Raw genomic sequence first — 22,809 nt, forward strand, 5'->3', positions numbered from 1 at the left:
AACACTTCTGAGCATCTGTTACTATGTGCCGAAAAGTGCTGGGAGCAAATGAAGGACTGTTTCCTGCATTTAAGGAGCTTACGGTCTAGTGAGGTCAATGGATAAATGACTAACTATAATGAAATGATGTCATGGTTCATCCGAGTTGTAGGAAGAAGTAACCAGTTCCACCAGGCATGGGCTGAGGGTGGGTACAGTTAAGACTTCACAGAAGAAATTATGTTTGTACTGAATCTTGAAAGATCACCAGGTACCCAGCCACCTAACGTATTCCAGAGCTCAAGTTCTTTAGTGGAGCAGTATGTAGATTCCGTTCCTCTCTCTTCCTTTCTGTTTTCCTCTCTTTCCTCTCCTACCCTCCTTCCTTTAATTCAGTGGTTCTCAGCCAGGACAATTTTGTCCCCTTCCCCACCCCCACACCCCACCAGGGATATTTGGCAACGTTGGAGATGACGTTTTTGGTTGTCACAATTTGGAGATGCTACTGGCATCTCGTGGGTGGAGACCAGGAATGCTGCCCAACATCTTACAATGCATAGGACAGCACCACCGACCCCCACCTCCAGCAAAGAATTATCCAGCTCAAAATGTCAATAACGCTGAAGTTAAGAAACCTGACTTTAACCCAACAAATATTTATTGAGCACCTGTTGTGTCCTAAGTATTGTTCTAGATGCCAGGGGGATGTAGCGGCGAACAAGCTCAGAAGCTTACATTTTAGAAGGTCAGAGGTGAGACAACAAACAATCAGAAAAATATACAGCATATCAAGCGGCGATAAGTGCTGTTCAGAAAAATGAGGCAGGGAAAGAAGACAAGCAGTGTTGTGCGGGGTTACAGTTTTTGAATTGGGTGGTCAGGGAAGATACAACTGAAAAGATGACCTGAAATAGGTAAGAGAGTGAGCCCTGTGGGTGTCTTGGGGAAGAGCATCATGGAGAAGGAACAGTGAGTGCAAAGGCACTGAGGCAGCAGTGTGATAGGTGCTCTAGAAACAGCAAGGAGGTCAGTCTGCTTGGATTGGAGGGATCATAATGCTGAATCCAGCTCTGAGAAGGGATTTCCCTCCCCTCTGCTCTGTCCCATCATCTCTGTTTCAGGCAGGTGTTTCTGGCTTGACTCTAGAATGGCCACACGTTCCACCTCATAGTTTAGATATGAGTGAGAAGACGGAGGAGCAGGGTCTTCGTGTTTCATGTTTCTTTGTCCTACACAAGCATTAGACCTCCTTTCATGAGACAATGAGCGGGTATTGCATCACAGCATCAGGCTGTGAACCAGCAGATGCACTCCTGAGGAATGGGAGAAAGAAAGGAAAGACATCTCTTCCTCCCCCTCTTTCTCTCTTCCTCCCCCTCTTTCTCTCTTCCTCCCCCTCTTTCTCTCTTCCTCCCCCTCTTTCTCTCTTCCAATTAAAGAGGCGAGGGACTTCCCTGGTGGTCCAGTGGTTGAGACTTCACGCTCCCAATGCAGGGGGCCGGGTTCGATCCCTGGTCAGGGAACTAGATCCCGTACGCTGCAACTAAGAGTTCGCATGCTGCAACTAAAAAGATCCCGCATGCCACAACTGCAGATCCCACACACGGCGGCCATGAAGATCCCACGTGCCGCAACTCAGACATGGTGCAGCCAAATAAATAAATAAATACATAAATATTTTTTTAATTAAAAACTAAAGAGGCAAGAGACTGGTGTTGAATAGCATTTGGATCAAAAGTAGTGTACCATTTACAAAGCTGAGTATAGAGCTGGACTCACAGAGAGGCTGATAACTTCTTATTTTGGTTGACTGAGTATTGTTGAAGGTCATTACCCTTCACTGAAATATGTGATTCTTACATGAGTTCTAGCTGCTTCACATAGTTCTCTCCTTTAGTCTTCCCAACAACCCTATGGGGTAGATACTATTATCTCTATTTTACAAATGAAGCATTTAACTAACTTGTCCATGGACTCATAGCTACTAAGTGGGGAAGGCTGGATTTGAGCCCAGGTTTGTCTAAATCCAAAAGCCATTCTTAACTACCACATTATTTTCTCAGTCATGAACTTTTCATGTTACCTTTGTAAATCAAAGCACACTGAAACTTCATAAAATACTTTGGCAAGGAGTAACCATAGATTAAAAATAAATGATACTGCTTTCATAAGCTAAATCTTAGCTTTATTGAAATGACAAACCAAACAAACTAATGAAATTGGGAATTATGTTATTTCTACAGAATCCTTATAAACCAAAGTGGGTGAAGATGAGGTACGGAGCATGGTATCTGAACACCAAGTTGTGGAAAAAGCAAAGAGCCGATGAGCCTTTGGTTGACCCCAAGGTCTTACATAAAGCTCAAGATGAGAATATGAAAAAGGAGCTATGGGAACAGGTATGTGTATATGCTGAGACTTGATCATCTGAGCTGAAGGTTGTCACAGTGCAAATGCCACCTCATATTGAAGTCAGTTCACAAGACATGGGTGCAATCGTGTGCTGGTAAGGGACACCATGATGACATGACTCTCTTGCTGGAAACACATGACTTTTGACTATTCTTGATTGAGTTCATTTGGAAGGTGAAATGGTCTTAAAGAACTGAATTACAATGATATAAACTTCAACATCCCAAATTTTAAATTCCAATAAATAAAAGGAAAAGCCAAATGAATGCATGAATACCCCTAAGATGTTGGGACTGGATCAAATCTTTTTTGATTATCATGCCCTTTGGAGTTAAGATCTAAAATTTGTGGATATATACTGAGTAGGAAAACACTCCCGTTTCTTCCTCTACCACTCTCAATTCTGGTCAGCAAATGTGTCGGGGTTTTTTTCCCCACACCAAACAAGTCTCTAATTCCCTGACACCAGCTGGATGTCCTACAATTTTACTCAATTCTGATACCACCTACCTGGAGAGAGCATCAGATCCCACAGGTTAAGGGCTCAGTCCCACAAAACTGCCCCCACTGCAAATGCCAGTCTCAAGTCCAGGTTGTCACCTGTGCTTCTGACTGACTGGCTATAAATCAGAGGTTCACACGACACCCTCCTTGAGTTTGATCATCTGCTAGAACAGCTCACAGAACTCAGGAAAACAGTTTACTTCCAATCTAGTAAGATTACCAGTTTATTATAAAGAGGTACACTCCGGAGCAACCAGATGGAGGAGATGCCTAGGGTAAGGCACGTGGGGAGGGGCTTGGAGCTTCCTTGCCTTCTCCAGGTACCTTTACATGTTCACCGACTTGGAAGCTCTCCAAACCCCCTCCTTTGGGTTTGTATAGAGGCTTCATTACATTGGTGTCATTGATTACATCATTGGCCATTAGTGATTAATTCAACCTCCAGCTCCTCTCGCCTCCCTGGAGCCGGGGAGGTTCAGCTGAAAGTGCCAATCCTCTAATCACGTGGTTGGTTTCCCTGGCAACCAGCCCCCATCTAGTAGGTATCTAGGGGCTTTCCAAAAAACACGTCATTAAGATAAATTGCAATGTGGTTGAAAGGGGCTTGTTATGAATAAGGAAAGACTCTCACCGTTGTGGCTCTCATCACTTAGGAAATTCCAAGGGTTTTAAGGCCTCTGTGCCAGGAATGGGAAGAAGACCCAATATCTCTTATTATAAATCACAGTATCACAATGATTAATCTCAAATAGATTAGATTCCGGACATCCTAGGTCAATAATGATCTAATTGATAAAATGTGTTGCTTATCCTTGATACAAGGGTAAGAAAAAGAACAGAGAAAGGAGAGAAGGTTGGCTATCTTTTGAAAGCCTTTGTATTCATCAACTTCTGAACGTTATTTACACACATATTCCTAAATGAGAAGGAAGTCGTTTAAAATAACATACTTGATAAATGGCTACGTGCTTTTAATTAGGACAAATAATGAAATCAAGCTTCTGACAGCTGACCGGTTTTTTAAAGTGTGGACCCTCTTTTAGGAGGAGTTACTTGCAGACCTTCATGGAACAGCTGCCTTTAAGGATTTCATTCTGCGCAGGGGCTACAGGATGCCGAGTGTGAGTAAAGGGCCGGAAAAACCTCGGAAAGACCTGCTGAGGGGCTCACAGTTGTTGATGGGAAGGGGTCAGCACCCTGACAAAATCAAAATACTTCTTCTACAGGGACACACCAGGACTCAGCCCTGGGAGAAGGGGTGTGCTTTCCCCAGACGGGGGCCCACAGATGGGCTTTGGCGTCCTGCTCTTTTCAGGAGCAGACAGGAGCCTGTTTGGCTCCTGCTGTCTCCCTGCTGACTCACCTTCCTTGGGTTTGGCCTTAACGGGGCCAAAGTGAAAGGGATCCATGTGCAGGGCGTGAGCCTGCTACTAAAACAATGAATTCTCCAGGAAGTGTCCAGTCTCCTTCACTTCTACTTCCAAGGAGCCATGCTGGGGTCAGGACGAAGTGGAGCTGGGAGTGGAGCTGGGACTATTATTGTGCTATTTGTGGGGTACATGAGGACGCAGACTAGGGCCAAAGGTCACTTCCCAGACAGCCCTGCAGCCTCTTCTGTTTTTTTTCCACTTTGTCTTTCCCTCTCCCTGAGCTTGTAGTGCTGGTCGTCCCCCCACCTCCCACGTGGAGGGCTCCCCCGGGAGGCCACAGATAACAAGAGTGGGGTGGGAGGCTGGCAGAGCAGACCGTTTAGCAGGAGGGCCTGCAGCCTGGAGATCTGTCCCCAGACCAGCCCTGTCACCATGGCAGGAAGCCAGCTGGGCCTGGGGCCCAAGTCGTGGCTGATAAGTTCTGTGTTTGTCCAGAGTCCCCTGTGCTCACGGCCCGTGGAGTCCTTAGGAGGACATGCAGCCAGATGGTAGAAGTTCCTGGAACTAGGATACTGGATTTCTTTTTTTCTAAGAGCGATAAAACTAACAACAGCTTACACTTACTGGCAAATAGATATATTGACCAATCTCAGATCCAGACTTGTTCAAAGTTAAATCAGGTGATGTGAAGGGAAAGTCTAGAGTACGATAATAGACTAATGGGCTAGAAGATTCCATTCTAGAACTAGGATGAAATCTCTCCAATAGCTTTGAGCATCAACAGTGGGCCTACGTAAGTATATTTTATAGACTTAGATATAAGTATATATCTTATATATAAGATACTTATATATAAGATATAGTTAATATACTTACACATATTTTTGTACTTATGTATTTAGTCACTGCCTCATCTGCATATATGGCCTACATAAGTATATTTTATATATTTATATGTATAATATATTAAATATGCTTATATATTTTATATAACATAATTGTATGTATGATTATATATTTATATAATACACACAAAATTATACTTAAGCATAAATATAATTATGTGATATATATGTGTATATACACACACACATACACACACACACACACACACACACATATATATTCTTCTTGCCAAGGAGATATACGTATATACATATATATCCCTGTTTGCTCTTGACGTTATAGTGACTCATAGTTTTTTCTTTAGTGGCAAAAGAGGATGCTTTATTTATTTTGATTTGTCCCCTGTTGGTTTAATCCATTCTGCTGCTGAACATTTAGTTCAATTTTGGGCAAAAGGAAGCATGCCTGACTCACTAGTTACTCTTCTGGCTGCATCAACTAAAGAGAGGTGATGCCCCTGGCTATGGCTGAGTCCCCTGAGAACACCTGTCACTCAAAACCCTGGAATATTTTCTCCCTTTATTCTTACATCCTATATCCTCTATTTTATCAGTAGGATTTCAACTAAAAGAGAGGGGGGAATCTATTATGGTAAATTATCTATCTATCTATATATAAAATCATTACTTATTTAAATTTATATGTGAGCATTCATTCTCTTTTTACTCCCTTAAATGTCTATGTACACCTTGTATACATACATGTTTATGTATGTTACATGAGCATACATACTTAACATACACATTCCAGTATCTGCTGCTGGATTAACTGCTCTGTGCATTACCTACAGCTTCATTCCCTCGGCTACACAGAAGCCCCAGGCCTTTAATAGCAGAGATGAGCAGCACAAGGCTGTGCCGAGCTGGCCCGGGCTGGACTTGGCCACAGAAAAAGTGTGGATTATATCTAGATATTTCTGATGGTGTGCAACTACTTTCCAAAGTCCACCATCTCGCATGGTCTATCATCGACATCAGATTTTGGGTCCTATCAGGATATACATCAGAGTGTGAGACTGTGAATTCGGGTATGGTAGTGGTTGTGACTAGACTGTACAATTTTCGTTTGCCAATTTAAAGGAGTTTCTCTCATCTTTTTTTTTTTTTTTAGTTCCTTGAGAAGATGTGTATGAGGAAGGAATGTAAATGTGAATGTAACAAGACTTCTGTGAAATAACTCAAGCATGGAAGAATCTTGGGAAGATGATTAGACAGATTTCATTTACTATATACTTGGCTATTTCTCTCTCTCTTTAAACATTCAACAAAATTTATAATGAATGTCCCACCATAGTTGTACAATTTTGACTTGGCAACATCCATAAAATTTATAACTAATATAAACATTTCAGAACAGTCTTCTGCTTCAGTTAATCAATATTTTATATATTTTATCAACCGTGAGATCAATTTCATATTTGGTATTCTAACATTTTGGTAGCATTGTCAATATTACATAGTTATATCAACTATTTGTAAAAATAAATAAAACCATAAAAAAGCAGAATTGCTCTATTTCATTTTCCCAGAGTATTATTTTCCCTGGTTTTGAGTGAATAGCTCCTTTACTCTTTCTTTACAATATAATTTTCTTTCATTTTGAATTAAGCTTACTGAGGGTTTTTTGGCATGTTAATCTTGATAATAAGTGTGTACCTATAATATAATGTCATGGGTCATAAAGTTTAATGGAAACTCAAGATGACATATTTTTACATTAAATTTTTAAAAATTATTTTATTTAACATGTTAATGCTCATGTTGAAAATTAGAAAATATAGACTAACAAAAAGAACGTAGAAAATACAAATACTTCCTATAGAGTCAGCAGTAACTACTCTTTACTCATTGGAATGCATCCTTCCAGATCTTTCCCTCTGAAATACCCTCTGGATAATTTAATCAAAGGAATTTATTTAAAGGATATTGGATCCCAAAGTTTTACCAGTTATAGTATTTGTCTTCAAATACAGAATCTCTGGGTGATGGATGACCTTTCATCCTCTGGGTCTGTCATGATCCCATTTCAATAATCTGTAGGCTGTAAGTGAGTCTTTACTATACACTCTATGCATCTGGACACATTAGGGTGATGGAGTACATGACAGAAGCAATGAACGCATAGTGTCAGCCCATTGCTGTGAAATGAGTTCCAGTGTTGAGTGGGATACCGTGGTGGTGAATGAGCATGCAGGAAGTGTAGAAATGTTGGTGTGGGCAGAAGTTTGTTAAGCAGGAAAGCAAATCCAATTGCAGAATAGGTTGCTAGTCTAGTCAGGCCACTTTCCTCTGACTCCCTTGCTGTTTCAACTTGTCATACATGCCCGCTTGGTAGCCCATGGGAGCCCCAAAGCCTGAGAGCCCAGAGGAGGCATCCAGTTCTACCAGGCAAGCTGGGGCAGGATTCTGACATTCAAGTGCTGAGCCAAGATGGTGTTGGCGGTGGTCTGGAGAGAATGCATTTCTTTCCCTGGACACATTGTTCCTGGCTTTGTTACATTCAAGCCTAATTCACATTAGGGACTCAAGTTTGGTTTTAATTACTGGACAATTATTCCACAGAAGCAGGAGCCAGGGCAGCCTTCGTGAGGGGAAATCCAAGTTGCTGAACCCACGTGGAGCCTGCATTTCTGCCTCCATGCCCAATTTGCCCATGAGATCACTGGGCAACATTGGAATTTCTGGAGAAGGAAGCGGGCTGGCATGCAGAGGATAGGTCAAACTTTTCACCTGATTATTGAGCGCTTCCTCTACAGTGGAGGGCTTTTGGTGGGTATTCACAAAGAACCAAATACTCCCATACTCTGGATCCATTCTGAGCGATCCCCTGTATACCTCTTCTCCCAAATCTCTTTGTCACTATCCCTGCATTCTTGATCCTTCCAAGTCTCTGGCTACTAAGCTAAGCCATCAGCTGCTGACCATTAGCTGGTGACATGCACCTCAGCCCATCTCTCCTTTCAGACAAAGTGGTCAACAGGATGAAATGCTTACATTTCTGTCTACTGGAAAATTCCCCTTCTCAGCTGCTCTTCAGGGCCACCCTTGAGTTGGGCTACAGTGTTGTGGCAGTCCAATTGTGGCTGCTGCCGTCATATAGTGGAGGCTGTCTGTTTCATCACCTGGACTTAGAGAACGTCCCCAGGTCAAATGTGTAAGCTGAGGAAGATGACAGGGTGGTAGGAGCGGGCACACCATGCAATTTGTTCTGTCTTCAATTCCTGGTCAAGCCCAGCCCTAAATAGAAAACTTTCACTTGATTACGAGAAGCAAAATAATTTGGTAATTACGTGTGTGGACTTTGGAGCAGGAGGGCCTGGATTCAAACCAAGCTCTGCTACTTATTTGCTATATGACTATGGGGCAAGTTGCTTATCCTCTCTCTGCTTCAGTTTTCTCATCTAAAGTAAGGATAGTAGCAATCATAAAAGTACTATCTCCCAGAATGGTGGTGGGGATTAAAGGGAATGTTACCAGTAAAGTGCTTAGAACACAGCCTGGCACTGTGCACACACACTAAATGTTAGCTGACTTTATGGCTTAGTGGATCAGATGACCTTGGTGGACGATGGGCACCAGTCGCTTGGTTACCTAAGGTCTCAGGATCAGGCTGCCGTATTAACTGGTGCCAAGCAACAAACGGAGATTGGTTTCTCCAAAGGAGAACAGTTACGTGCCACAGAGCTCCTGGCTCAGCTGCAAAGCCCTGGGGGCCTGTGCTCTGATTCGCCTTTCTGTACGTGCCGAAGCTCCATTCAGCAGCTCTCTGTGCCACAGGTGCTCTGAGCACGCTGGATACATTGGATCAGAGGGCAGAGATTACGGGACCAGCTGAAAGCCTTCTCTTGCTTCAGGCTGCCCTCAGAGCCGGCAACCTCTCAGATTACTAAAGCAATGAGCTGAAACAGCACATCTAAATCTGGCCTCCAAAATCCAAAGAGAAGTGCAAGTGGCACATCGTTACATGTTATTTCCAACACCCAGACATAATAGACGTAAATAACCTCAAGAGCATAGATGCTAACAAAAAGGTGTTAAAAACCAGGAAGAGATGAGGTTTTGAGTTCTGTTACCTTTGGTTTTAATATAATTTATTTTAATTGTAAGTCTATTTAAGTTTTAGTAATGACTGTGTTTACCAACCAACTTGCTAAATTCCTGCAAATTTAACAGTTGGCTTTTGTGAGCTAGGATAAACTGCCTCTAGCACATGGGTAGCATTCAAGACAGTGAGGGATGTTAGGGGTGAAGAATAAAGAGAGTTGGCTACCCCGGCCTCCTGCCAGCCTATTTCCACAAAGGTCATTAGAGAGTCCTCGCGCAAAGTGGGAAAATCCTCACCACAGAGGGAGTAGGGAGAACTTCTCTGACAAGGAAGGCTGCAGTGGTTTGGGTCTGCCAGGGAGCAAATGGCAAAAGGGTATTAGATGCTTGAGAGGTTTATTGGGGTGGGAGCGGCAGAACCTAGGGAGAGCCTTTAGATTCTGATGCGTGTGTGATCCCTGCGGAAGGACAGAGGGAGGAAAAGAAGATACGGTCTTGAACTGCAGCACAGTTCAAAGGAAGGTTTGGCCAGGCCAATGGGGAGACCTTAAGTCAAGGTCGCCAAGAGGAGGAGTCGCACATTTTGCTAAAATGGGCCTGCCTTGGCACTTCTGCATGCTCTGTCGTTGGCTGGGAGCAGCCCAGGGGAGTATGGCCTCGGCGAGAGGGCGAAAGATCCAGAGGGGTAGCAGCTGGGTCCATCAGTCATTTGTGTTCCTTGCAACAGGAGATCTGAGCAGCATATTTTCATAGGGTTGGGAGTTTAGGGAACTTGAAGCCATCTGAACATTCCCATATGTTCACAGTTCAGCATTCAGGGTCTCGCTCTTTCCCAATCTATACTCTGTCTTCACCTACGAGATCTTACAAAGCTGTGAATTCAAATGATATTTTAATTCAGCAAATTAAAGGATCATTTTTTTTTCTTTTTCTTTCTCAGTTCAATAGCTGCAAGACATGAGATTACTTTAGACAATCCCAAGGGCTTTTCTAATTTGGGAGATTTGTGTTTGTTTAAAAAAAGGTCCACAAATTATTTGATGCACCTGTCTTCAAAATGCAGGGCCTAACCCCTTTTCCCCTTGAATGTGGGCTGTACCTAGACTTGATTTTAAGGAACAGAATGTGGAAGAAGTGATGAGGTGTCATTCTGAAACTAAAGCATGAAAGACATTGTGGCTTCCTCGTTCTCACTTGAATCACTTGGGAGAGACTAGCTGCTGTGTTGTGAGGACACCCAAGCTGTCTATGGAAAGGCTCACATGGCAAGGAACTGAAGCCTTCTGCAAATAGCCATGTGAAAAGCCGTCTTGGAAGTGGATCCTTCAGCCCCCATTAAGCCTTCAGATGAGATTGCAACCACTGCTGACATCCTGACTGCAACCATATGAGAGATCCTGAGCCAGAACCACTCAGAGAAGATGCTTCTGAATTCCTAACCCATAAAAATGACTCTAATGTTGGTTGTTTTAAACCATTAAATTTACTGATTATTTGTTATACAGCAATAGATAACTAATAGATTTTTGTGCCTGGAAGTGGGATGCTATAACAAGAATGTAAAATGTGAAAGGGAACAGGATTGAGAAGTGGGTTGAAACTGGAAGAACTTTGAAGAAACTGTTGGCAGAAGTCTCATAGACTGTGAAGAGGCTGTGGGTGAAGGCTGGCAGGAAAATGAGGTAAATGTAGTTGGAAATTGGGAGAAGTGGTCTCCTTGTTATGTAATAGCAGGAAGTTTATCCATACTGTCACCTGAAGTAACATGGAAAGTAGAAAAACTACCTAATGAACTGGTGATGTGACTAAGGAGATTTTTATACAGAGTGTTGAAGGTACCGCCTGGTTTCTTGCTGCTTATAGTAAAATGCAAGAGGAGATCGATAAGCCAAAGGGACAGTTTAACCAAAAGCAACCAGGACTTGATGGTTTTGTAAACTCCTAGCCTCTCAGATGACAAATGATGTTTAAATTAAGAAATGATTTGTAGCAAAGATCAGATCCAAAAGAACACATCAAAGGACATGCCAGGAAAACATGGTCTAAAGATGAATCCAAGGATGTAATTGTTAAATCCCTTGTTAAGACCTCAGAAAGTTCAAAGGTGACGCTTCAGAGTACATTCAGGCGGACAAAAATGCTACTGAAATTTTTAAAAGTGTGCCTCACAGTTTTAGTCAAACAATAGAGCGTCTAAGGAAGTGGAGGACGTTGTTCTTCAGCATACTCTCAAGGTAGAGAAGGGCTTATCTTCAAGATAGTTGTGGGGAATTCCCTGGCGGTCCAGTGGTTAGGACTCTGTGCTTCCACTGCCCGGGGCCCAGGTTCAGTCCCTGGCTGGGGAGCTAAGATCCCGTAAGCTGCGGCCCCAAATAAAAGAGATTTGTGGTTTTGGCTCATGAATAATGATGTGGACCGTCTAAGATTCACAGGAGACCTGCAAAGTTTTTTGAAGAACTATAGCGCAATAAACACTGCCAGCTTGGACTGAAATGGGGGTCGTCTAGAAAGGGGCTAAGTGTATTTTGCATATGAGAGCAAACTGTTACTGAAGTGAACGTAGGTCAGAATTCTTTCTCAACCTCCCCCTCCAAAGTCATGCCTGCACCACTCCTGCACCAACAGGCCAGCAGAGCTGCTGCAGATTATTCCCAGTTCCGGCACCTCACTGATAGCCATTATATCGCCCATCATTCATCATGTTATCTTCTTTGATTACTCATTAATGGTGTGTCTCCCTTACTGGAGTATAAGCTCATGAGGGCAGGGAAGGTATAGGTTTTTCCTAGTGTCCTGCAGAGTGCCTAGAGTCCTACATAGCTGGGGCTCAAACTATGCATTTATTGAATGAATGGATGAATATCAGGAATGGTGAAGCACCAAAAAAGAGGCAAATTTCCCGAAAAAACTTTTTTTAAGAATTGACGGTTATCTTCTTGGGAGAGAGTGAGGTAGACTAGAAAAGGACATACCTAAGCAAAACTATGATGAGGGCAAAGTTTGAGGTGGCCATTATCCCCCGTTTCTTGTCTTCTTCCTCTTTTCAGGATTATTCTTTAACTGCTTCCCGATCCCACCCACCTACCCAACCATGGCACTGTAAGTATTGGTAACTGTTAAAATGTGTCAAAAAGAAAGTTGATGTGTCGCCAATACCTTAGAGTGGATTTGCTTGATATTTTAAAATCTAGAGGGAGAACGAACCAAAGGAATGAATTTCTAAAGGAAGAATTTCCTACAGTGGGCTTCTGCCTCGGAGGGGTGGTGAGGGAAGCAGGGCTTCTCCAGTCCTCCACACCAGAATGTACAGTGCCACCTGCTCTGCTCACATAGAAAGTAGGTTCTATGTTTTTGCTCATGCTGCAGAAAAAAAATGGGCTAAGTCATAAAAAAATACAACAGACCAAAATCATTTCTTAAATGGTCAAGGTCACAAATAAGAAAAAATTAAAACAAGGTATCAATTTTTGTCTATCAAATTGGCAAAGATTTTTTTTAAGACAAAACTAATATTGGCAAAAATGCTAAGAAAAAGGTGCATATATTCAACTTGTGAAAGTGGGAAAAGATACAGACTTTTTGTAGGGCAATTTGGCTATCCAAAGCCTTAAAAAAAAACAAACAGAATAAATAAGCAACTTTGTGTGTGTGTGTGTGTGTGTGTACATATGTACAGATGTATATAGCCTTTGACACAACAATTCAATTTCTGGGAATTTTGAGTGAGGCCAGGGATGCTGCTAAACATCCCATAATGCACAGGCACCTCCTCACAACAAAGAATAATCCTGTCTAAAATATCAATAGTGCTGAGGTTGAAAAAGTTGGCCCTATAGCATGTGATCCAAGAGAAGGCAAGGAGGAAGCACAATGCCTTTTATAACCTAGTCTTGGAAATCACACATCACCACTTCTGCCATATTCTATTAGAAGTAAGTGGCTAAGTACAGCCCACCTTCAAGAAGAGGAGAACTGAACTCCTCCAAATTTCCTTCGAAGGGAAGAATATCAAATAATTTGTGGCCATAGTATAAGACCAGCGCAGCCTGTCTTTTAGCCACAAATTATTTATGTTGCTCTCATATGCAAAATACACTTATCCCCTTTCTAGACGACCCCCATTTTAGTCCAAGCTGGCAGTGTTTATTGCACTATAGTTCTTCAAAAAACCTTGCAGGTTTCCTGGAATCTTAGACGGTCCACATCATTATTCAAGAGCCAAACCCACAAATCTCTCTCTTTTTTTCTTTTGGCCGCGCTGTGCAACTTGAGAGATATTAGTTTCTTACCTTTTAGTCGCCAATATGTATTTAAGATTTAATTACATTGCTGTGTGTAGATCAAGGTCATTGTCGTAACCACTTCATAGCATTTCATCGGCATCCACCATAGTTTACTTATTATTTGCCCACAATGGGCAGCCAGGTGGCCTTGAACTTACGGTTATCCCAAATAACACTATGTGCCCCCTTACAGTCTTGTGCAATCTCTTGGCCATACACGTTCAGGAGGGGGATTGCTGGGTCATGGGGTATACGCATACTTAATTTCACAAAATTCTTCCAGATTGTTCTCCAGATCGTTTGTACCGGTTTACTCTCCCATCAGCAGCATTGCATCTCTCTAATATTTGCCTTTCTGGTGGATGTAAAATGGTGTAATATCTTTGTTTTAATTTGCATTTATCTAACTACCAGTGAATTTGAGCATTTTTGCATCTTTTGCTAGTCATTCATTTATTCAACCAAAAATTACCCGGAGTGCCTATTATGTTCCAGGCACTGGGGAGAAGCATCCCTTGTTCATTTTATACTGGATCTCGTGTCAGGTTTTGTGGGTTTTTTTGGATCAGTTTGTATGAGTTCATCCTATATCTACATATTAGTGCCTTGTCAGTTTTAACAACACGAAAATCTGTTCCCCATCTGGATCTACCTGCTAACTTTGTCTATGGCAGCCTCACTGACGAGATAGCCTTATTTGATGAAGCCAAGAAATTTTTTGGCCTCTTACATTATGCAATATCACAATGACAGTCTCTTGGATTTTGTTCTATTAGTAGTAGTTTGACCATTTACATTCAGGACTTCATTCTATCCGCAGTCCACCATTTTACGTGGTACAAAGTAGTAATCTAACTTTATTCTTCTCTACATAGTGAACTTGTTCTCCTGACACAGATTTTCCTTTGCTCTAAAGGTTTCATCATTCAGCGTAAGAGAGCTCAGCCTGGAGTCTATTCTGGAACTAAGATGAGTCAGAGGTTTGCAAACAGTTGCACTTAGAAAATGTCCCTATGAAATATGAAACTGGGCAGCTCCAATGTGACTGCTTTGCAGAAGGTTTGACTTGTGGTTAACATTATGTGGAGTAGCAGAAGCCAGAGGCTTGACAGAAACAGACAGGTGCTGGTGGTGAGTACATCTCCCTAATGAGGTGAGGGCTTGCAGAGAGAGGAATTACAAACCGAGAGCAAGGCTGAAATTCACCATAAATGTTGGAATACTACCAGAGGGATACGCTGGTATCACACATCCAGATTTGCACACTCACTTCTAAAATGTATGCTTTGAAATTTGGACATGGTTTAAAAGCATTAGGATTCAATGTAGCTAGAGTTTCAAGCAGGAGTCCTGGGAGGTCAGAACACTGGGTTCAAATCCCAGCTTGGTCACTCACCAGCTGTATGACCTTGGGCAGATTACTCCTCTCAGGGATTTAACATGAGATAATCCTCATAAAGCACTTAGTTTAGGGCCAGTATATATTCGGTATTCAATGAACAAAGACAATAAAAAGGCCTATTACATAACAAACTTTGTATTCTGGGGAATACAAAGAATAAACAAACTCTGGCCCTCAAGGGATTTATGATCTAATATGGGGATGAGATAAACGACAAAAGTAATTATACCATAAGAGAAAACCTTGTATTTTTCTCTAACAGAGTTACAGTACATAATCAGAGTTCAAAGAAAAGAATGGCATATCAGTTTGAGGGCTGGGGGCTAAGAGTGGGATTGGGGGCTAGGGAAAAGTTCATGGAAGGAAGTGGGTTTTGGGAAACGTCTAAACCAATGAGAGAAGGCTCCCGCGGGAGTCCCCGTTTGGCTGGAGTTCAGGTGAACGATAAGAGAAAGGCCTGGAGAGGTTGTTGGGGTGTGTCAGGGAGACCTTGAAGGCTAAAATGGGGTTGGATTTAGTCTGGTAGACAGAGGAGATGCCCAACCCCAGGCTGTGCTTTTAGGAGGATTAAATCAGGAGTGGTTGCAGACTGGATCACAGCCAGAGGGGAGGGAGTTGCGGGAGGATGGTAAGGTCTGGACAGGTGAGGTGGGGTGTGAACGGAGGCGCGGTCACTGGGAAAGGCAGGAAGGGAGCGATGCAACCGGCCTGTGATGGAAGGACCCACAGGACTTCCCAAGGCAACTTCTTCCCCGAGCGGCCATTTCTTTCCTACCTGCTCTGCTTTCGTTAAAAGCTCACCTGGGCTTCCCTGGTGACGCAGTGGTTGAGAGTCCGCCTGCCAAAGAAGGGGACACGGGTTCGTGCCCTGGTCCGGGAAGATCCCACATGCCGCGGAGAGGCTGGGCCCGTGAGCCATGGTCGCTGAGCCTGTGCGTCCGGAGCCTGTGCTCCGCGACGGGAGAGGCCACAACAGCGAGAGGCCCGCGTACCGCAAAAAAAACCAAAACAACAACAACAAAAACAAAAAAACTCACCTGGATTTCCTTTCTCTCACTCAGCTGATAGCTCACCTCACTCATGGGCCCCTGTGTATCTCAAAATGTTTCTTTTGTGTCTTCTTTGCTTTTCCACGCCTGTTTCCTCCCTTCCGTTCCTCCGACTCCGCCCCTTCTAATGGTGTTCTTGACTTCCTCCTTCCCGCGGAATTCCCGCCCAGGATTTCGCGTCCTCCTCACATCTTCCACCAGGTCTCGGCTGGCTCTCTCCTGCTGACGAACTGAACAAACGTGCCCACGTGTCTCTCCGTCTGAAAGAGCTTCCCTTAGGCTTTGTTCTCTTGTCAAGCGACACTTCGATTCCTCTCCTCCCCTTGGCCTCCAGGTTTCTCTGGAGAGGGCTCCCTCCACGTCGGCCTTCTTCACAGCTTTCACCACGTTCACCGCTCAGCCTTCCGAAGCGAGCTCCCATCCCACAAACACTGCAGAGTCACCAAGGACTCCCACTGCTTTCTGTACCTGACTTTGCAAACAAGACTCGAGCCCGGGGCACGTTGGAACGATTTGTTTTACCAGAGGAGCCATTTTAGTAATCATTCCAGCTGTAGTCTTAGCAGTTGATGTGGGAGCGTGTAGGTCAAGGGAAAGGCTCACCCTGCAGATACAAACATGGGAACCGTTAGCTTGAAGTTGGTGTGTAAAGCCATCAGATCAGCAGAGGAGTGAATTTAGAAAGAAATGTGTGTAATTCTTAGTTCCCAGATTGTTGTTGTTGTTTTGTGAGGATCAAATTAAATGCATACATTAAACACCTGGCACGCCGACAGCACTTAACAAAGACGGTTGCAATTTTTTTTTTTTTTTTTTTTTTTTTGCGGTACGCGGACCTCTCACTGTTGTGGCCTCTCCAGTTGCGGAGCACAGGCTCCGGACGCGCATGCCCAGCGGCCATGGCTCACGGGCCCAGCCGCTCCGCGGCATGTGGGATCTTCCCGGACTGGGGCACGAACCCGCGCCCCCTGCATCGGCAGGCGGACTCTCAACCACTGCGCCACTAGGGAAGCCCGCAATTTTTTATTAATAACCCATCCGGAGGAGCCTGCGTCTGCACAACATGTAGTCCAGTAAGGAGGGCGCGCACCTTGCGACAACCACGCACCCTCAGCAATGACTGGAGGCGGTTAAGGTGATTGGCATTTACAGATGGATGGATCTCAGTCCAATCCTTTCCTTTTACAGGCGGGGAGGCGGAGGCTTGGGGACGTTAAGCGCAGCTAACTGGTGGAGGAATGGAGCTTCCAACGCGCCGGCTGTATGGGTCTACCCAGCCGGCCCGGTTGCCTCTCCCGCCCCACCTCCGCTCTCGCCGCAACCTCGCGTGTCGCAGATGCACGTCGGCCTCTTCAGCGTCTAAGTGCCAGAAGCTCGGGCCGCACTGCTACTGATTGTCTGTGGGGAGGAGGCGCCGAGGTGGCCGGCGCTGTCCCAGGCAGGGCTGCACCTGAGCTGCAGCCGGAACAGGAAAAGAAGGCGGCGGGTTTGCGCACGGCAGCCGTGCGCCCTTGGACCCTTCACGCGCGTGGGACGCACTTGGAACCCTGCGCCGGGTGCTCCCCGCCGCCGGCGACTGGCGGGGTCGAGAAGGGAAAATGTTGGAGAAGGAGGGCGCTCGCGTGTCCGCCTTGCCAGAACCAGGGGCTGCAGCCCCGGGGCGGGGAATGGGGCGGGGCTGGGAAAGTTGAGTTTTGGTCGCGGAGGGCTGGGCCCCGCGCGGGAGCGCCCGCCACCGGGGACCGTAAAAGGCTGCAGCGGGCTGGGTAGGTGTGGCTCTGCTTGCGTGACCCGAGCCCCCGTCTCGGTCGCCGTCGTCTCCCCCAGCTGCGGCCTCTCAGTCATGGGCGCCGTCTGGTCCGCCCTGCTGGTCGGAGGGGGTCTGGCCGGAGCGCTTTTCGTTTGGCTGCTGCGGGACACGGGAAAGGAGGGGGATGCAGAGCAGGGGAAGGACGCCTCTCCAGGGGAGGCTGCGGCTCCGGGAGGCGATCAGGGTGGTGGCGGCGGACTGAGCCCTGGACCTTCTAGGCGGGAGCTGGTCACCAAACCAGGTATTCTTCCTCCCTGTGTCTCGAGGGCGTATTTGCCGGGGGGCTCTGAAGTTACCCGCGGGAGGGGGCAGGGGGCGGAAATCCACCTGGAGGTTTCCCGAGGACTAGCTTCTCCTAGCCCGGGCAGGACCCTCCCCGCGGCTCGCGTTTTCCCCGGCTGGTGCGCACGCGCCGGGTGGGGTTCTCGCCCTACACCGAGGCCCTGGGGATGCCCAGGCGGTTTGTCCCAGGTCCGCGCCCCGCTGAGTCGCTGCCTTCGGCGCCCGCCCCTGAGGACCTACCCCTACTCCTCCAGCGGGGATGGGCTCCTCTGCTTGGCGGAGCTTGGTGCAGTGCGGGCGGCTGCAGCGGCGGCGCCCTTTCCGGGCCTTCGGAAAGGGGTGCTTAGAGTTCGGAGATCCCACGACCCTCTCCAATTTCTGTCCGAGCAGGGACACTGTCTCGGTCCCAATCCCATAGCCTCATGGCCTCCCATCCCTCACCCCACGGAAGAGCTGTGTTTGGGAACACTGGCTCAGCGAGCAGCCTCCCATGTCTGGACGCTTCTGTCGGGGAGGCAAAGTTCAGGTTGGACTCTGGCCCTGAAGGCTTGGGCTGAAGCCCTGAGGCTGCTCGATGGCCGCCCATTTCGGAGCTGTCGGCCCTCCCCCACGCTCACCCGAACAGTGCACGGTTGTCTGAAACCCCAGGGAAGAGACACTTAATTCTGCTCCGACGAGTACAATTGACATCTAGGTTTCCATCTCTATATTTTAGACCCTGTATACTAGGCAAAGTTATGAGCACTGGCAGAGAACCTTACCTTCCAGCGCCCTCCCTTGGCAAGCTGCCCATGCCTGGACTCCAGCCTAGTGGTGAAAATGACATCTGTAAACTTTAGTGGAGTGGCGTTCATGTGTAGCCACTTGAAAATCTGCCCCTGTGCCTCTCCTGCAGAGAGCTCATTTATCTTCTTTTCCTGAAAGCCTAACTCATGTTTCAGGTCGAAAGATTGTGGATTCAGAGTAATATTTGTTTACGTCTCACTTCCAACACCACCATTAAAAAGAGACAAAATTAAACAAGACCACCCTCTTCCCACCGTCATCTCCCCCAATCCGCATATGCTGATTGTATGGTTTTGGAGAATAAGATCTTGTAGGGCAGCGGTCCCCGACCTTTTTCGCACCAGGGACAGGTTTCGTGGAAGACAATTTTTGCACGGAAGGGGGCGGAGTGGGAGGGTGGTGCAGGCGGTGATGCGAGCGATGGGGAGCGGCAGAGGCAGCTTCGCTTGCTCCCCGCCTCTCACCTCCTGCTGTGCCGCGGGGGCCTAACAGGCAGAGGACTGACCTCTACCTACCGGTCTGGGCCGGGGGTTGGGGACCTCAGTTGTAGGGAGCTATTTGGACTATCAATGAGGTGGCCAAGAATGAAACTGAGTCTTGAGGGAGCTTGGATTGTGTAGTCTTAAGAAAAAATATTTTTATTTATTTATTTATTTTGGGCTGTGTTGGGTCTTCATTGCTTCGCGCGGGCTTCCTCTAGTTGCGGCGAGTGGGGGCTACTCTTCACTGCTGTGCGCGGGCTTCTCATTGCGGTGGCTTCTCTTGTTGCAGAGCGCCGGCTCAGTAGTTGTGGCGCACGGGTTTAGTTGCTCCGCGGCATGTGGGATCTTCCCGGACCAGGGATCAAATCCGTGTCCCCTGCGTTGGCAGGCAGAGTCTTAACCACTGTGCCACCAGGGAAGTCCCAAGAAAATATATTTTTAAAGTATGCAGTGGGAGGGGATCTAAGATGCCTGTGTTTTGTCGAAGAGGTTCCTGATGCACATGGGGTGTGCAAGGCGAATCCAGCCGCCCTCCCCACCCTCATCCCCAACTCTTGCCCAGCCATGCACTGCTGTCCTTTGTATTCTCCCACAGTGACAGCTGCTGCTGACCTGCCCGCACCTGTGAGAGCCAATCCCTGGCCTGCACGCAGTTCCTGGGAGTACAAGTGTACTCATCTGGTTTGCAGGGTAACCGTGCAGCTCTTCGTCACACAGGCTGGACATTTTTCGATGATGGCAGCCAAACAACTCGACTTGGTGGCGTGCCAGTACGGCCTGGACTGCAGAGATCCAGGGCCATGTCAGGGTTACACTTCTGCCTCTACAGCTTGCCACCTCGTTTACACTCTTGTGCTGGTATACTGACACTCCTGGATGTGTCTTTTATTACTGGATATGCCTGTATATTCTTAGAGCACAGTTGGGAACATACCAGGTAATTAAGTACTTGATTTTAATAGAGACAAATTTTGTGAACTGTAGATAGATTAGTAGCCAAGTCTTTAAAAACTAAAACTATTTTCTCGGCCTGACTGAACTTTTTTCTCACATGAACTGCACGACACTATTACACTTTTCCTTTTGTTTTTTAGAGCATCTTCAAGAAAGCAATGGATGTTTGGTTTCTACGACTAAAGGCCCTGGTGACCTGCAGGAAGCAGCATGGAGACTGCAGAGTTCTTCTGGAGAAGGCAGTAACCGTGACAGTTCAAGAGCACATGTTCCCTCTGGACAATTTCCAGACACACAATCTCCAGCTACCTCTGAGACTGGTAACTCTAGAAGTTACTCTGACGTTTCAGGAAACGAAAGCCTTGGATCTCCTATAGGAGAATGGGGATTCCAAAAAGGCCAAGGGAAAACTGCTAAAACAGCTCCAGGTCTGGCAGAGAAGTTGCCTTCTAGCAACCTGCTCCTGGACAGAGCGCAAGAAGGAGTGAGCCTCGCACAGTTGGACAGTCGGGCCCGGGCTGACCACGTGGACTGGGAGATGGTGTCCCGGCACGCATCCTGGGGCGATGTTGGTTTGGGTGGCAGTCTTGAGTCTCCAGTGTTAAGCTCTAAGCAGGACTATGACAGAAGCACTCTCGTGGAGGCAAGAGGTCAGGAAGTGGATGTGAAACCAAAAAGGGTAGGAGCAGTGTCTTCAGAGGCTCATCAGGTTAGTGTCAGCTTCCAGGTCCATTATATCACACGCGCTGGTGTGCAATGCCTTGCAGTAACTGGAGACCATGAGAGTCTTGGGAGATGGAACACTTACATCCCGCTCCAGTGTAGCAAGGACGGGCTCTGGTCTCGTTCTGTGCCCCTGCCAGCAGACACAGTGGTGGAATGGAAGTTCGTAGTAGTAGAGAATGGGGAAGTTACCCGTTGGGAAGAATGCAGCAATAGATCCTTAGAGACTGGCCATGAGGATAAAGTGGTTCACAAGTGGTGGGGGATTCACTGATTCAATTTGCAAAGTAGCGAAGAGGCTATAGAACATGGAAGAGGCTAAGGTTGTGGAGCACCCTGGATAATTTAAAATAAAGGAAGTGAAACTTCCAGTCTAGCCATCAGAGTTGTTTCAGATTTGCTAGTGGCTTTTGTCTAATGTGCAGATGATGCTTCCAGTGAGCATGGACTTTTTTTCTGTGGCACTGATGGATGGATTTATGCTGACCCATCATTACTTTAGGGCTTGGTGGTCTTGAGGAGGGCTTGGCTAAACTTCAGATGTGCACTGGTCACGGAGCACAGAAACTAACTAGCTGCAGAGGGTTCAGGCTTGAGCCTTGGGTGATTCTTGAAGCAGGGGAGTAAAACACGCCTTATTCAAAATGAGATTTTGTACTGGTACAGCTGGAGAAATGCTCTCTTTAATCATACACACATTATATTTAAAAATCGTTAACATCGTATGGAACTGTGATTAGAAGATATCTGGTCACTAGATGTGATTAGCCAGGATATAAGGTAATGCATTGAGACTTCCCAATGTTTTTTGCTTGATTTTACTTGCCATGTATGGTTTGAGGGTAGCAAGTATGTTTTTGTCTTAATGATCAACGGCTGGTGTACAAACAAGGGGCCTAATCAGAGCCTGTTAGCAGGAGCAGCCCAAGAGGAAAGAACAGGAAGGGGGTAGGGTATAGGCTGAGCAAGGTGGCCTGAATGACACCTCTTAGAGAGCTGGGAGCTACAGGCCCCGCCGGACTGCAGGGTGGGACACGCCCGTCATTTCCTCACGGGCCTCCTGCAGGACCATCTCTCCCCACGGCCCCTCCTCTCACAGCAGCTCTGGGCTGACAGATGGACTGCCCCATAGCAATCATTTCACCCTCTTCCCTCTCCCTTCATGCTAGTAGGTAACAAAATTATAACAGGAGAGTGATACGGAAGTACATCTTTGCTCTGGGAAGAAATAAACATTTAAACTTTGCCATTATAACTGAAACAAATAATAAAACCTGAGTTTTAACATCTTTATCAAATGTCTGAATTATTTGTATAAATCTTAGTACCATAATAGCTTAGATGTAAAATAAAATACTAATATTGTCTCCACTAATGACACAGAAAAAAAGCAAACGTCAAGAGGCACAGAGTCTGTTCTTCTCCCTTTAGAGAAAGAAGTTTTAGAATATTTCTTTTAAAACTTTACCTTTGTTTGGAGGGATATTATACATGCCTGTATTTGAAAATTAATTCTATATTAAAACAACTTTTAATAAGTGTAACATCTATTGGCAAAACAGTGTTTAATCCTGGTTATAGATGGTCTTTGCTGAAAAGAGCCTAAACCCAACTGAAAATAGTGTTAGAAAGTGCTTTAAGAACTGTTTTGGGCTCACAGCACTTTTGTGTTAAATTCACATATATTTTCTACAGACTTCACAGTGTATTTTATATTCTACCAGTGAGGTCTTCAGAGGCATTCACCATTACCGTACAGAATGCCCAAGCATTTCTATTAGGTCAAACTAAAGGGAAAACAATTTACAGTCAAAATCTGTTTAG

The 22,809-nt window shown here is 45.7% G+C and overlaps 2 protein-coding genes across 2 annotated transcripts in view; both read left to right on the forward strand.

Moving 5' to 3' along the window:
• FAM47E (family with sequence similarity 47 member E) overlaps positions 1-6,682 on the forward strand; it is a 31,994-nt gene extending 25,312 nt beyond the window's left edge. The window contains exons 7-9 of the mRNA XM_073804669.1: positions 2,223-2,378; positions 3,939-4,016; positions 6,282-6,682. Of these exons, the coding sequence (XP_073660770.1) occupies positions 2,223-2,378; positions 3,939-4,016; positions 6,282-6,347 (300 nt within the window). The 3' untranslated portion in view covers positions 6,348-6,682. The remainder of the gene's footprint in view (positions 1-2,222; positions 2,379-3,938; positions 4,017-6,281) is intronic.
• Positions 6,683-17,235: 10,553 nt separating this feature from the next.
• STBD1 (starch binding domain 1) lies at positions 17,236-22,283 on the forward strand. The gene is made up of 2 exons (XM_033857147.2): positions 17,236-17,999; positions 20,403-22,283. Exons 1-2 carry the CDS (start codon positions 17,792-17,794, stop codon positions 21,257-21,259), a joined length of 1,065 nt encoding a protein of 354 aa, XP_033713038.1. The 5' UTR covers positions 17,236-17,791; the 3' UTR covers positions 21,260-22,283.
• Positions 22,284-22,809: the final 526 nt, after the last annotated feature.

This window comes from Tursiops truncatus, chromosome 5, assembly GCF_011762595.2.
Source record: "Tursiops truncatus isolate mTurTru1 chromosome 5, mTurTru1.mat.Y, whole genome shotgun sequence".
Taxonomy (NCBI): domain Eukaryota; kingdom Metazoa; phylum Chordata; class Mammalia; order Artiodactyla; family Delphinidae; genus Tursiops; species Tursiops truncatus.

Coding starts and splice junctions, on each gene's coding strand:
- STBD1 (XM_033857147.2), top strand. CDS start 17,792: ATGGGCGCCGTCTGGTCCGCCCTGCTGGTCGGAGGGGGTCTGGCCGGA. Junction 18,000..20,402: donor GGAGCTGGTCACCAAACCAG/GTATTCTTCCTC, acceptor TTTGTTTTTTAG/AGCATCTTCAAGAAAGCAAT.